Source organism: Zophobas morio, unplaced genomic scaffold (assembly GCF_036711695.1).
Source record: "Zophobas morio isolate AGI-343-1 ecotype UQ-CSIRO unplaced genomic scaffold, CSIRO_AGI_Zmor_V1 ptg000024l, whole genome shotgun sequence".
NCBI classification, from domain to species: domain Eukaryota; kingdom Metazoa; phylum Arthropoda; class Insecta; order Coleoptera; family Tenebrionidae; genus Zophobas; species Zophobas morio.
In genome coordinates, this window is record NW_026972129.1 from 11,351,962 (window position 1) to 11,366,363 (window position 14,402).

Genomic DNA, 14,402 nt, shown 5'->3' on the forward strand with positions numbered 1-14,402 from the left:
TATCCCGATAAGGCACCCTCAAAAAGTGCACGATTTTCGGGATACCTCTGTATATTGAGGTCAGACCATGCGACAATTGATGACAATTGGAACATAGTTACAGTAGTTTAGGGGTATGTAACCACTGTAGTGTATGAGTCCTTCATGTGAAGTTACACATTCTGCTACACGTTGTGGCATCAAGCTAACTAGCTGGGCGATATTTTCTTGAGGAACACTAAACTTGCCCACTTATTAAACGACTTGCCTAAGGTGTGCTGGGGTCGGCCGAGGATTTGAAAAAACATATTTTAATCTCCGACATACATGTTTTATTGGGGATAAATCAGTGGCGCGTGGGGGCCAAGGAACAATAGCTATCTCAGCTAGGCATACTAAGGAGGCCTGGCTATCGATTCTAGCAGTTTCGCTTAACGCTGTGTCGTCATAGACCCTTCAAAAATCAGTGGAGACCTGCTCTTGACATAACGTTTAATCGAAAAAGCAAAATTACGCCTTTCACTACGGTGTCGTCTGACCCATTCTGTTCCGAACAAAACCAAGATTTATTTGAAAAAGTGACATTGGTCTACTGATCAATCCAATCTATGCTGCCGAAATTCTAGCATTAATGGAAGGACTACATGGGGATATACGATTACAGCTTAAAAGACTTGATCTGGAGATATATTGACCTAATCCGTCGACCCTCTACACCACATTACGCGTCTGTTACCACACGCGTCGAGACCCATTGATCCCATGTACCAAACGTCAAAAGTGGCGGTTTTGAAGTCCCGGACTGCTCCGAGGTCTGCCGGAACTAGGAGCTTGTATTATTTTTGGGTATTTAAGCAAAATCCTACAACACCGGACTACAATACTAAGACTCCGGGTAACGGATAGGAGTTCAATAGTTTTTAATTGCCTCTTAAATGGGTTCCGCTGCTGAAACTGTGTTTGTTGTTTGCAAAATTAAAACGCTTTTGAAACATGTTCATGTTAGCTCTACTTAATAAAAGAGGGGTGTTATAATTTTAACGGATGTGGCGTTTTTTTTTGTTCGAAAGCTGGTTTGATCGGGATGGTGCTTAGCTATGATAGTAATTACTTAAGCTTCTTCTAACATTGAAGCATTTATTTGTCTGTGGACTTGTCTGTGGCACTGTAGCTCCCAAACGAATAAATCGATTTCGATGCGGTGTTTTTTAGTTGAAAGCTAGTTTACTCAAGATGGTTCTTAGCTATGTTTGACCATAATCACTTCAATCATTTCAAGATAATCAGCTGATTTCTCAGTGTCTCTCTGTTGCCCCATAGCTCCCAACCGGATGAACCGATTTCAATGCGGTTTCTTTTGTTTGAAAGCCGATTCAGTCGGGAACGTTCTTACGAAGATGGTTTGATGAATAACGCAGTTCGCGTCGTCTTACAGGGTGAAAGAATAAAAAGTAGTAATTGCATATTTAGGTTTCAAGTCGGATTCCCATAAATGACGTCCATCAGTAATTCTTCGTTTAGGAATTATTGAATACTAGGGTGTCGAGTGATTTTTATTTAAAAAAGGAGAAAATTACAATTCGGAGTGTGATTCAATTCTTCTTTGTCGAGGGGAAAGCTGCGAAAGAAATCCATGACAAGATTTTTCCCACATTGGTGGATTCATATTTTTCTTATGAAACCATTCGTCTTTGAGTTAATGTGTTCAAGCGCAGGAGAACATCCGTTGAAGACGTAGTACGTTCTGGAGGACCAAAAACTGCCGTCATACCAGAAATTATTGACAAAGTTCGTAGTATGTTTTTCGCCGACAGATGAATGAAGGTGTTTGAGTTACTCGAAGCTAGAGGCATCTGAGCTGAGAGAGTTCATTTTATTAATTTCCAACGCAGTGGTGGAGGAATCAGCTTTCTTAATCAATTTCAGACTTTTTAAGGGTAATTTTTCTTTACACGGGTTTTTAAGTATTACACTTGTTTTAAATAAAGTAATTTAAACTTGTTTTATTTTTAGGAGAAGAGTCTAACTTAACACTGATCGTTGAGTGTAATTTAATACACATGTAGCTACAGGTAGCTGCAGGTGGCTCCACTAATATTACCAATGGTCCATTTTAACAGCGTAGTAAACCTCGCACATACTGAGAATAGCATGTCATCATCGACAACGTCACGTCACTGTTTGGTACGATAAAATTTTCCATAATTTTAAAATTTCATATCCTCTTAATCTCTGTGGTGCACTTTTGAAATGAGTAGGAAATATAAGATGCGAATAATCCTGAGGAAATATGAATTTATTTTATTTTTTTATAATTACCTAGATTTACCATTTTAAAATTAGGATACTCATTATGGATAAAATTTTATTTTATTTCTTCTTAACAAGTAATTTTGTACTAGTAGTTTTCTTTGTGTTCAAATCAGCATGGCATTTTACATACAGAGAATATTTACTTAAATTTTGTGTGTATAACTCTATATACGTATCTAAATATTTCTTTTTTATCATCTCCCAACTCCAAAACGACTGTCAGGCCAGTTTGTGTTTGCTTTAAGTAAAATATAGTTTCCATTTATTCTGTGTATGAATTTAATCAGTTTAAGCATACAGTAAAACCGAAGAGATTTAATCTCCAATTGTAGTTTTGTTTTATTTTTGTCGAGCTTTTTCTTGTCTGCAGTTAGTGCGTTGTAGTACAAGAATTATTACTCTCTAGCTCTTCTAATTTTAAATTAGATAATTTAAACACTTATTACACTTGACACATAAATTGCACAAACTTTACATGCATGCAAAATTATCGTATTGTGCGCGACATATATATATTTCCGAGACAAATGTTGTGCTTTTGTCTGAACTTTGCTAATTGATATTACTAATACAAATTGTGTTTCGTACAATAATTATAAAGTAATTTGTGTACTTAAATGTTACTGTGCATTTAATAAATATTCAACTACCGTAAAGTATTCGCTTTTGAATACACAGCTTGCCTTACGGAAAATAAGCACTGAATAAAATACAATATTCATGCAATTTTTGACAGCAAACAACTTAAAGTTAAAATACACACTAAAATTTACGAATAAATTAAATAATAATGGGCAGTTGATAATAATAATTAGTGAAGAATTCAATTATTTAGAGATCGATGTTATAACGTTATTAAGTTGTGAATCCATCTATCAAAATTGTAAGCTTGCCATTATTTCGTCCTTCATTACCTAATGAACTAATTCATCAACATTTAACTGGATATTAAATACTAAATATAATCGTGTAATTTGGTTGTTAAGCTTTAATTTTACTGTAAGCTTCCTGATTAAATCTCAACTCTTAAAACTAAAAACAATGTACATGTGATAAACATTTTACATATAAATATATAATTAATTGTAATAAGAAACAGTCAAGTATAATGGCATAAGCAAAGGGTACCGACATCACATAAGCACAAGGGATGTATCACATGACCTTTTTACCAAAAATAAAACATTAAATAGATAAATATTTTGGTAAAAAAAGGTGCAAATACGTGCTGATTAGTGAATATCTTACCAATGTGCGGCTAAAGATCCGCTAAATGTTTAAAATGTGTAAGAAGAGAAAGGAATATTATTAGAAAGCGTGAGGCATCATTTATAGATAGTTCAAAACTCCCAAAATATGCAGAAGTTTACGTCTGTATTATGTATTAGGCAGAGGTCTTCCAATCCCAAACAAACATAATCCATAAGTAAAAACACACGTGTTGGTGAGTAAGGAATAGCAGATATCATATTCCGGCTGTTGTCGGACGAAACTGTACAAGATGCAATTTACATTTGGTGGTGTGGGCAATGGCAAAAATAAAGATGAAGATACTTTGGGAGCTTTACTGAATTTGATGGATAGTGTAAAGTGTGCGTCAGTGTAAGAAACAAAGTAAGGGTTCAAGTGTATAATATCATTAATTACAAACTTACGTCTGTGTCTTTTCTCCGCGGACAAGCTCATTGTCCTTCCCAGTTCTCCTTTTACGGCTTTAAGCGACTTGAGTATTTCTTCTGGGTCCCTCAACATCCTAGTGCAGCTGCTTCTTCTTCTATCTCTGCTGTACGACGGCGGAGGTGGAGCAGCAGGAGCCTCTTGCTCAGCCTGTTCTTGAGCTGACTGAAAAGACGATCTTCTAGAACCCGGTAGCGACCTTGAGAAGTCTTTTCCTAGTTGGTAAACTTCGACTTCCAGTTGTTCAGACTGACTGGAGCCGCGTCTCGATCCCCAGGCGTGGTCGGGATGCAGAAGGCTTGCACATTCTCCTATCGAATCCACGTCGTCGGAGATGCTTCTCTGTAGTCCAAACTCACGTTTTGCACCAGTTAACGAGCCTCTTGGGGACGTGTGAGGAGATTTGCCGCGCAATTGTCGGGGGTCCTCCAATCGGCACCAGACCGCACGATCGTCCAGAAAGGCTTTTTGCAGGTCCACTGAACACTCGCCTAAGAAAGCGTGTTCGTTGTGAGGAATCAAGTCCCATAGAGTTATTTCTAAAACACGTTCCATGAGTTCGTCACCAGGAACTCCGGGAAAACTTAAATTCGCATTCCAAATGGGGTTTTGACTGGCCGGGGCGACTTCCGTTTGGACACAGTGTTCTTCCGTTCTGTTTGGTGTGGTTAGTAAAATGTTTCAAGTAAGTTAACTGATAGGCATGTTGACAGTAAAATAGTATGCGATTACGAGAATTATCATTGTTATTTATATAACACACAGGAGGCGGGTTTATAGGGGTCGTGGATTTTTATTTTCCAATGGGAGGATTTTGTCAACAGCAAAAGTTATAAATTGTTATTTTCATATTTCGTGTTTGTTTGACCTACGCACAATTTCGAAATAACATTTTTTTAACGCGACATAATTAAGTACTTAAAATTTTCGAAAATTGCAAACGTTAGTTTTAGTTAATTGCGAAATTGCCGAATTTTTTTTTTAATTTTGTATTTACCGTCATAATATTATCATTTGTAAGGTTTATGATGATGATGCTGTAGTGTACTGACAAGTAACTGTGCTGAAAATAAAAAAAGTGCTCCATTTTGAAAAACTTTTTATATTAAAAAAAAACAACTTCCACTTTTGGGAAGATGAATAATAAAAGTGAGGATGTGCCAATGGAATACGTCGTTAACATTTTTTCCAAAAAAAAAATCTGAGAAAACAATTATGGATACTTTTTTCTTAACTGTTGAAAAATAGATAGAATTTGGTAAAATTCAAGGCAATTTTAATTCAACATTCAGTATTGAACTTTGGTCTTAATAGCCACAAAATAGTATAATTGTTTCAAAATTCTTGGACTGCGATATTCAAATTGAGGGCGAACTTCACCTTAATACACACTTGGTTATTTTTTACAGAATTAAATTTTTTTCAAAAACAACAATGTATCCCTAGTGATGGTGGTATATTAACCTCAAATACGATGTTTACCCAAAGACAACATAAAGGTTTATCGCGCTTCTCTTATTCATTATTTTTGGAAATATTTTTGACAATTTGAAATTTGATGAAAATTTCATAGACATTGTTTTCATGAAATCTAAACAAAACACATACTTACAAACTTTTTATGAAATTTTGTTATGTTACGATTACGAGTTATCATTTTTAACAAAACTTCATGTTTTCAAAATAACGAACAACGGTTTGTATGTGTTTTTATAATTAGCAGTTGTATGTCAAATCAAGAGAAAAAATATGGATTTTTTCTGCAAAAATGTGAAGTGTGCGTTTTGGAATTTTTTAAATTTCTATTCTAGTTGGCCATGACACATACGCAGAAGAACAATTGAAACGGCTGACGTAAACATCATGGTTAACTAGAGCAGAAATTTAAAAAATCATCCCATACAATATTGCGAAGTGGTAATTATAAAAAGTTGTAGGTAGATCAGATAATATAATATAATAATAATAATCATTAACCACAATTCAGTCGCTAATGATTATCTATTGTTTGTTATAAAAAATGTGCCTGTCATATTTCACTAATAAACGAAAAAATTTTGTATTGAATTTATACTTTTCATTCGCTTTTATATGTAGATGAGGCGTTTCATTTCAATTGAGAGATCAAATGAATTTCGGTTCCTCAATTAATGTAAATGTTATTCTTTTATTTTATTTGTGTTTTGAGTACGGGTAGGGCTGTTAATACCCAAATCAAGGAATGAAAATTACAAATGAGATTATTTAGTTAGCTGTTTATTTATCGACTTTAAGTGGAATATATTTTTCCAGCTACTATTTATTTATAAATAATGATACAAAAAATATCTAGAAAAAAATTGTGTATATATATATTTTTTGATAAACCATTTACATTAGTGGTCCTACGTAAAAACATGAAAGTTTTCCTATGTATCCTATAATAGGATTTGGTTCAATTATTATTATAAACTATTTTATTATAAATGTTTCTTTCATCATAAGTGACTTTAAATTTGTGCTACTATGTATAAATGTTAGGTGTATGCTATGCGGTCTTGCATTAATTTTTACACTTTGTAATTCGGTTTGATAAACCAATGTGGATCGTCTGTCCAATATCATTTAAGGCCACACACTCTTTGGAAGTGAAGGGTATACACTATTTTTTCTAAAGCTGTGCGAAAATAAATCACTTTCTTAAAAAAAATTTATTATTATTAAATATTCTTGATTATTCATCAAAAGGAATTATAGTTATACTCGTATGTACAATGAGACAATTGATTTTTACTTGATTTTCCTTGAAAGATTTTTAAAAAGTGAAATTATGGAATATAACGATAGCGATAGCCCACCTCTAGAATCCCTGAAAATAACTCCTCGATTTAATCCTAAAGACCTTTAGGGCACAATATAAAAAGAAATACGGGACTGGGGTGACAAGAACAGGAACATTAAGGAGGCGCAACGATTTTGCTGGCTTACTTTTCGGAGTTGGCAGAAACTTAGGTATAAATCATCTTCCCTCTACTTGAAGGTTATATAGTGGCGAAAACTGTATTGTACGTAAAAGAAGACTTGTAGCTAATTGTTTGTCAAAACTCATTGATATTTCAGCTAGCGTTCTAGTGCCTTAAAACCAAAACAGTTCAAATATTTGTTGGAACTTAAAGGTATTGATTTTGTGAATTTCCACTTAGAATATTTTAATAATAAAGGTAATGGGCTTTCTAAAGTGTTAAGATTGTTGCTACACTTTTTAGTTAGTTTACTATAATGATACGGGTGGGTGAAATCCGCTTAAACTAAACTGAGCACTTTCAATTTTTCGAAAAAATAAAACCTATTTCGACTATCATGCTTCACCTACTATTTGCTATGTGTATATTTTTTACAATAGTCAAAAATGTCAATTGTGTATACCACAATTTTTATAATTATGTAGTTAAACCAATGTAAAAACTGTGACATTACTTTAAATGTGTTAGCTCATTAGCTATTAGCATTTAATTAAATATGTCTCTTAGAATTCTATTTATGGTATTGAAAATTGTTTTTTTTGAGAAAATTTCTTCACTATAAAAATTTTAACGAAAACATAATTTTTGTATGCCTTGATGAAACTTGGATAGTACCAACATGGTAGCAATATTAGTCGATGGATTCATGAAAAAGTTTTAAAACGTAACCTTGAAAAATTAAAATTACCATCTTATACGGAGGGTGTTGGTCTGCTTTTTGTAAGGATATTATCTTTTTTTGTTGGATGTGAGGAATAATTACAGAGACTACCACAAAACAATGAATGGAGAAATATTTCAAATATGAGTGATTAACCAATTAATTTCTACTTTAGGAAGACTATCACATACCGAATGTCTGGAAAATGGAGGATTAACTCTTCTTTACGTTATGTACGGGGGTTTCGGGAGTCTCAAAAAAATAATAAAAAAAATCTTTATGATGTAAATTACGAAAAAAACGTAATTTTTTAAAAGTAAAAGTGGCAATACTGCACGCACCTAATGCGTGAATACCTTCGGCTTCCTGATTTCTTAGTAACGATGGTGACTGAAATGCACCTTTTATTTTTTTTAAGACAATAACCATAACAACCAATAGTCGTTAATCGTTGTGCATTATTATACCAAGAGATCCAAAAAGAAATTAGTCAAAATTGGCCATGCACGACAAGCCGTTTGTCATAATTTAAATTTTTTAATTAAATGTCAAATTGACAGTTAAAAATTAGAATTATGACACCTACTTTTAAAACACATAAAAATGAATCAAAATCGACAACAAACAAAACCATTTATTTGTAGAAGCTGTTGAAAATGTCCATCGTTTTCTAAACATAAACGGAGGCGTCGTTTCATATTTGCAGAAACCCGGACAAGCATTTCAGGTGTAATGGTTTCCAATTGTCTTACAAGTAAGATTCTAACAAAAAAGCTTTAATTTCGTTTGATAACATTGCAAATTACTTTTGTCAACGTGACGTATAATAAAACATTATTTTAAACTAAGACAAACGGCTTTTCGTGCATGGCCAACTTTGACTAATTTGTTTTTCGATCTCTCGGTAATAAAACAAGTTGTTATTTTTCATTAATAAATAAACCAAAAAAACATTTAATAAGACTTTCAGAAATTATAAACAAAAACAAAACCAACAAAAGAAAAATCCATTAAAGCGTAACCAATTAAACACTAGAGAAGTTAAAAATTTCTGCCTTGTGCATATAAGTAAGCTCGTAATGTTTCCAAATGTTGACCACGTTTTATAAAAGCGAGTCATCATTATTTGCTAAAATAAAACTGATTTTGGCAAATAACATACCCTCCAAGAAAAGAGAGGGTGGGTGGGCGGGGCTAGTACCTGGTAAGATAAGACTGATTTTGCCAAATGAGATACCTTCTAAGAAAAGAGAGGGCGGGTAGACGGGGTTAGTACCTGTTAAAATAAGATCGATTTTGGTAAATGACATACCAAATGGTCAAATGGTAGTTAAATATGGTCATGGGCGAAAGAAATATTAACTAAAAGTTTTATTACTAGTTATTGCGATAAGGAATTTGTTGTTTAGTTGTTAAACGTAGCAAAAGAACGAATTTCAAAACCGGTATAACTCCACCAAAATGTGAGAAGGATTTTTTTAACTATTTTTCCCGGACTCACCAGATGATTGTTAAGAGCGTAGCGGAGAGTTAACGCGCCATTTTCCAGACAGTCGGTGTATGTATTGTGATAATGGACAATGCACCATATCACCCAATGTAGTTGGAAAAATTACAATTTAATCAAAATTTAGCTAAAAATCAGTTGTGGGAATATATAAAAAAAAAAAATAAACCAAAATGTTATAGATAAAATTTTAAATCACAAACATATAAATGAGCAACCATGGCGTAAGAAATAAAATTGTCAATTTATGGTCGGAATTGTATATCCGAATTGTAGCAAAATTATTGTAAACACTCTCAATAATTAATTGCTTCAGATTGGAAGAAACAAACGGATAATTTTTCGGTTGCTCATGTGTCACTCCACTCATTATTTCAATGGGAAATTCTGCTTCAGGATCAGATTTTGATGATTCACATTCAGAAACTTAACATTTAGGACAACCATTTAGTTTAAAATTTGTTAATTTCTTTCGATCGAGATAGTTCTAAATCGAGAACTGCAGTATAAACATATTTATTCTTCGTTTCACTTAAGGTTTAAATGTATGCACTGATTAAAATAGATTTTTAAAATTTTAGGTTTTCATTGATTATGCGAATTTGAAACAATTGTGAACGATTAATATGTACAAAAATTTCTTATTTTGAGAATATAATTCATGTATCACATGACCCCATTTCTTCCAATAGAATTTGTTCAAGCCCTTAGTTACATGTCTATCACAGCGATAATAATTTTATTGCCTTATTGTGGTCTGTTGCTACCTAAATTTAAAAACTGTCAAATTGACAAATTTTAGAATTTCATAATTTTTTTTGTCTTTTATGGCTTGCCAACGTTGGGGGCAAGCTCAAAACGACGAAATCAATTCTATTATCAAAAAATGTGTTCATTTATTATATTCTCATGTTGAATATAACTCGTGATATGATTAATAATCGAAGATATGGCTCGTGAAACCGAAGCAGCACATTCAACTCGTGCTTCGCACTCGTTGAATCTGCAGCTCGGTTTCACTCGAAATATTATCGATAATAATCATATCACTTGTTATATTATAATTGAAAATATATCTTAGAAACAATATATTGTCTTTCCCATTTCTACTGGACACCACCTGTTGATTTTGCTTAAAATTTAGCAATTGAGAGCAACTTTAGGTTGACTGAGAACGGTGATTCATTAGAAATTTGTTTATTGCCAAATTTACGATCAGCAAATGATGTTTCAATAGAAGTGTCAAAAATTATATACAGGGACTAGAAGAAAATCTAAACTTTTTATTAATTTATTTTTTTTGTACGCGTATTTGACATTATATTTATCTCTGTTTAGCTGTTAAAATAATAACCCGTTTTTCCATTATTGTGTGTGAAATGGATGTTTAAACTTGTTACGTTTCAAATTTATTTTGTGTTCGTGTACATACAGAAACTGTAGCTTCTGCAGATATTATATTTTATATTTTATCTGCACATTACTTAAATTTATATATCAGCAGAACGATCGGCTTGTTTAAAAAAACAATGAAAAAAGGTTTGGCATAAAAGAGTTTTGAAAGACCGCCATTTCGAACGTAAACCCTCTTATTGCGTACGTTAATTCTACTCACGTTAAAGGCATTAAACATAGGCGAGCGTAAGCTTCGGGAAGTGATCCAAAACCGAGACTTTCGTCTCGTGGGGCCAAATCATCTGCTGCCAAGACTGCGACCACCAATTCTTTTCTTTCATCATGATACCAGACCTGAATTTGTATTCTTCCTGATACGGCCCGTTCTCTTGCGAGTTGTTCCTGAAAACCATGGCGTCAAAATTAAGTAATTTTCTCGTTTTACTGTAAATAGCAATATGGATTAGTTGAGATTCTGTGATAATATCAGTATTCGTCGGGTCTGTTTTCATCAGTAAGATATGGAAAATTCGTGCAAATATCGTTGTTTTAGAATATTGTGGCGTCTTTGTTTAAACTGCGTTAGAAGAGCTGACGAGTGTTGAAACAGAAATTACATTAATGATTTACAAGCGTTAGAATCATGCTTGGAGAGATACAATAAAGCATTCCACATATCTGAACAGTAATTTTACGTCTTACAACCAGCACACTGATAAAGCTAACATTAAATTGGAAAACAATACAGGCAATCGGACGTCTGTGCTGTTCTCCAGGAAAGTCTTTTGCTACAAACTAAGCAAGCATCAGACGAGAGGAGTAGTGATAGAGCAAAGATTCGTGCCAGTTGGGACAGATAGCGGGTATTCGCGTACCTATATTGTAGTCCCGCGAAGTCCTCAGCGACATTTTAAGGGAAGGGCTGTTTTAAACACAATCTTTTATGTTTTATCACTTTAATGGGCACTGTATACATGGAGAGCACCTAGATTGGACACCTGTCCCAGCTGACACCGACACAGTGATTCTACTAACACAGTTGCAAAATTTGCGCAAACATCCTTTCATTTGTGGAAAAATCAGGATGATTGTGCAATTTTTAGTAAAGAAAATCACATTAACTGTTTCTATAGGATTTACATAATATTTGCTTATATTGTCTTCTTTTTGTTAACAATCAGTTCAAAAATGTTGAGAAGCAAGTGCCCGTTTTGCGCTACATCTATCCCATGTTTTCTCATTGAGGTGTTCTTTAATTGGTGGATTTATTATTTTTGGTATTCTTAACCATGTTTGCACGATAGTGTTCAACGGGTGGGGACATTAATTTTGTTCATGCATGTTCGTACTTACAAATCTGCCTAAACAAGATTTCTTCCCTCGGGTTAGTCGCAGAGCAGTTGAACTAAGGGAAATAATATCGGTGTTTGGGAACAACAAAATTAGTATACATTTTTTCAGTTTAGCTAGTGAAAGGGTGGTTAACTGTTCCCCCCGATGATTACTGCCACACGCTTGAAAACGTCATATGTAAATTAACTTAACTATTTTAATAATGAAATGCTTACTAAACTTTATAATTTCGATCGGTCTTGCTTTAAAAAAAGTGCCCAAGGTTCATGTGGAACACTGTACCAAAATCGTTCTTAGTATTCCGATGTGTTGTAATGTATGTAGCTAACATTTTTGCAAATAACAAGAAATCTGACTTGGTTTATATGTATATGTTCCAGTTAAAACCGTTTTCAGTTAAAACGCGTTTTCTTTAGTCAAAACTAGTTTTTATTTCAGTTACTTTAAGTTCGGGCCCATTGTCGCCATGGCACTACTATCTTGTCTGGTCAGAACTAGTTTTAACTGTTGAAAGCAGTAAATTCTAGTTGTAACAAAGGCATTTCAACTAGTTTTAAGTAGAGAAAACACGTTTTAACTGTAACATATACACATATTGGATTTCGATGTTTATTAATTTTAAATATGGTTGAATGATAGTAGATAAATTTAGTATATTTAAAATTGACCTCACACATTGTACCATATGATCAAATAAAAAAGTCACCTAGTAATCTTTGAAATTTAATGTTAAAAATATTATGTTGGCAATAGCAAAGCGTTCTTTATTCAGTTTGATAGTTACTGTCCAATAACTACACAATGCAGCAAGAGTTTTTATTGTAATTTTTTTTAATAGAACGTAGGAGGCTATGATTAAAATGATAGAGGCGTATTTTATTTCACTCTCTTGTCAAAGTTTCACCCATTTCATTTTTTTATGATTTTCGTGAACAGCGAACCGTAAATGCAGGTGTAAGCACTCAAACAATAGTTTTTGTTATGTTTGCGGTTTTTACCGGGTGTCTGGAAAATGACAGATCAACTCTTCAGTTCGTTATGTACGGGAGTCTGCGTCCCTCCTCCCAAATAAAAACATTCCTTACAATGTAGTTAAAAAAAAATCATATTTTTATAAAAGTCAATTTGGGAGCGGTGTATAGGTAAACATGATTGTTAAATGGAATTTTATGAAATTATTACGAAAATAAGACAATCATAACTTTGTACATTCCAACTGAATCACTAATTAAACATGCTAATGGATGACGCGTTAATTAGCAATTAAACGTAGCAAGAGAACCTACATTAAGATCATTATAATTCCACCAAAATGTAAGAAGGAATTTCTTTTACATTTTTTCAAGACTCATCAGTTGATTGTTAAGGGTGTAGCGAAGAATTAATTCGCCATTTTTCAGACACCCGGTATATTGCTTCAAAACCGATAAGTCATCCGATTTCACTAGAAACAAAGTTCAGTGAAGCTAATTACATTTGGAGTCTTCTAAGAGAAAGCAACATTACGCACAAGGGCCAAAATAGATCCAAACGGCACTTTTTAGTATTATTTTCTAATGATACTATGTTCAGAAAAGGCTATTTTTAGTATGTTATGCAAAATGTATTAAAGGATCACTTTGGAACAAAATTTTATAAATCAAGCAGATCTATTAATGTATTTACCTATAATTACCTTCTTTAATAGAATATTACCTTAAATTGGAAATCGAATAGGTATACTATTGTAACCTAGGATTAATACTTTTTTCAACATTTTGAAAGCAATAAAGCAAAAAATCAAAATATGCAAACAAAAAAAAATTGAATTTGTTGCATTATGCTGTCAAATAAAGTGTTAAATAGTTACAATGACAACATCATTATTATAAAAATAAATTTCATGACTTACTAGACGACTTTTTTTGATCATGTTGTTAGTCAACGTATTAAAGTTTACAAGTTCAATCAATATTCGATACTTAAATGACTTCCTACTTGTCAGTCTTGTTTCTCGTTATAAATTACATTTTACAGTTAATCCAAGTTTAATACGTGCTGTGGCATACTAATTGTTCAGAAGTTTGTCTAAATGTTTTAATTACATTTTAATGACAAATGTTGTATAACGAAAAAACTATGCGGTTAATGAGATACTTTAATATCGACGTTGTGCTTTATAGTTCGGTTCGAAAATATCATGTAACTCTAAACTTTAAACACAAAAGTTAATAAAGTAGGCATGCAATAAAAATCATTTGATTATTTTGGAAAATTCATTTCGAAAAAAATGAATGAAGAAAATCTCGACTTGCGACCATAAGTCCATTTTAGCACAATAGTAACTATAAGTTTAAAAGTAGTACGTTACGAAATTTGATTCCAGATCATCGTAAATAATTGTCGAAATTTTCGCTACTATTAATCTTCGTTTACAGTTTTCATTTATCGCTTTGAATGTAAATACTTTTAGATCAGTGTTAAAATTTGATAGATCCACAAGTTTTCAGGCAAAGGGAGTCCACGGAAATATTTT

At 32.9% G+C, this 14,402-nt stretch overlaps 1 protein-coding gene across 4 annotated transcripts in view; it reads right to left on the reverse strand.

The window, feature by feature from the left end:
* Fife (fife) overlaps nt 1-14,402 on the reverse strand; it is a 295,802-nt gene that overhangs the window by 6,207 nt on the left and 275,193 nt on the right. For 3 of the 4 annotated variants that reach the window (XM_064064184.1, XM_064064183.1, XM_064064185.1), the window contains 2 exons: nt 10,755-10,936; nt 3,948-4,624 (listed from right to left, as the gene is read on the reverse strand). In XM_064064184.1, the coding sequence (XP_063920254.1) occupies nt 3,948-4,624; nt 10,755-10,936 (859 nt within the window). Of the gene's footprint in view, nt 1-3,540; nt 3,562-3,947; nt 4,625-10,754; nt 10,937-14,402 lie in introns of those variants that run through there. The other variant, XM_064064186.1, reaches the window with a different exon arrangement.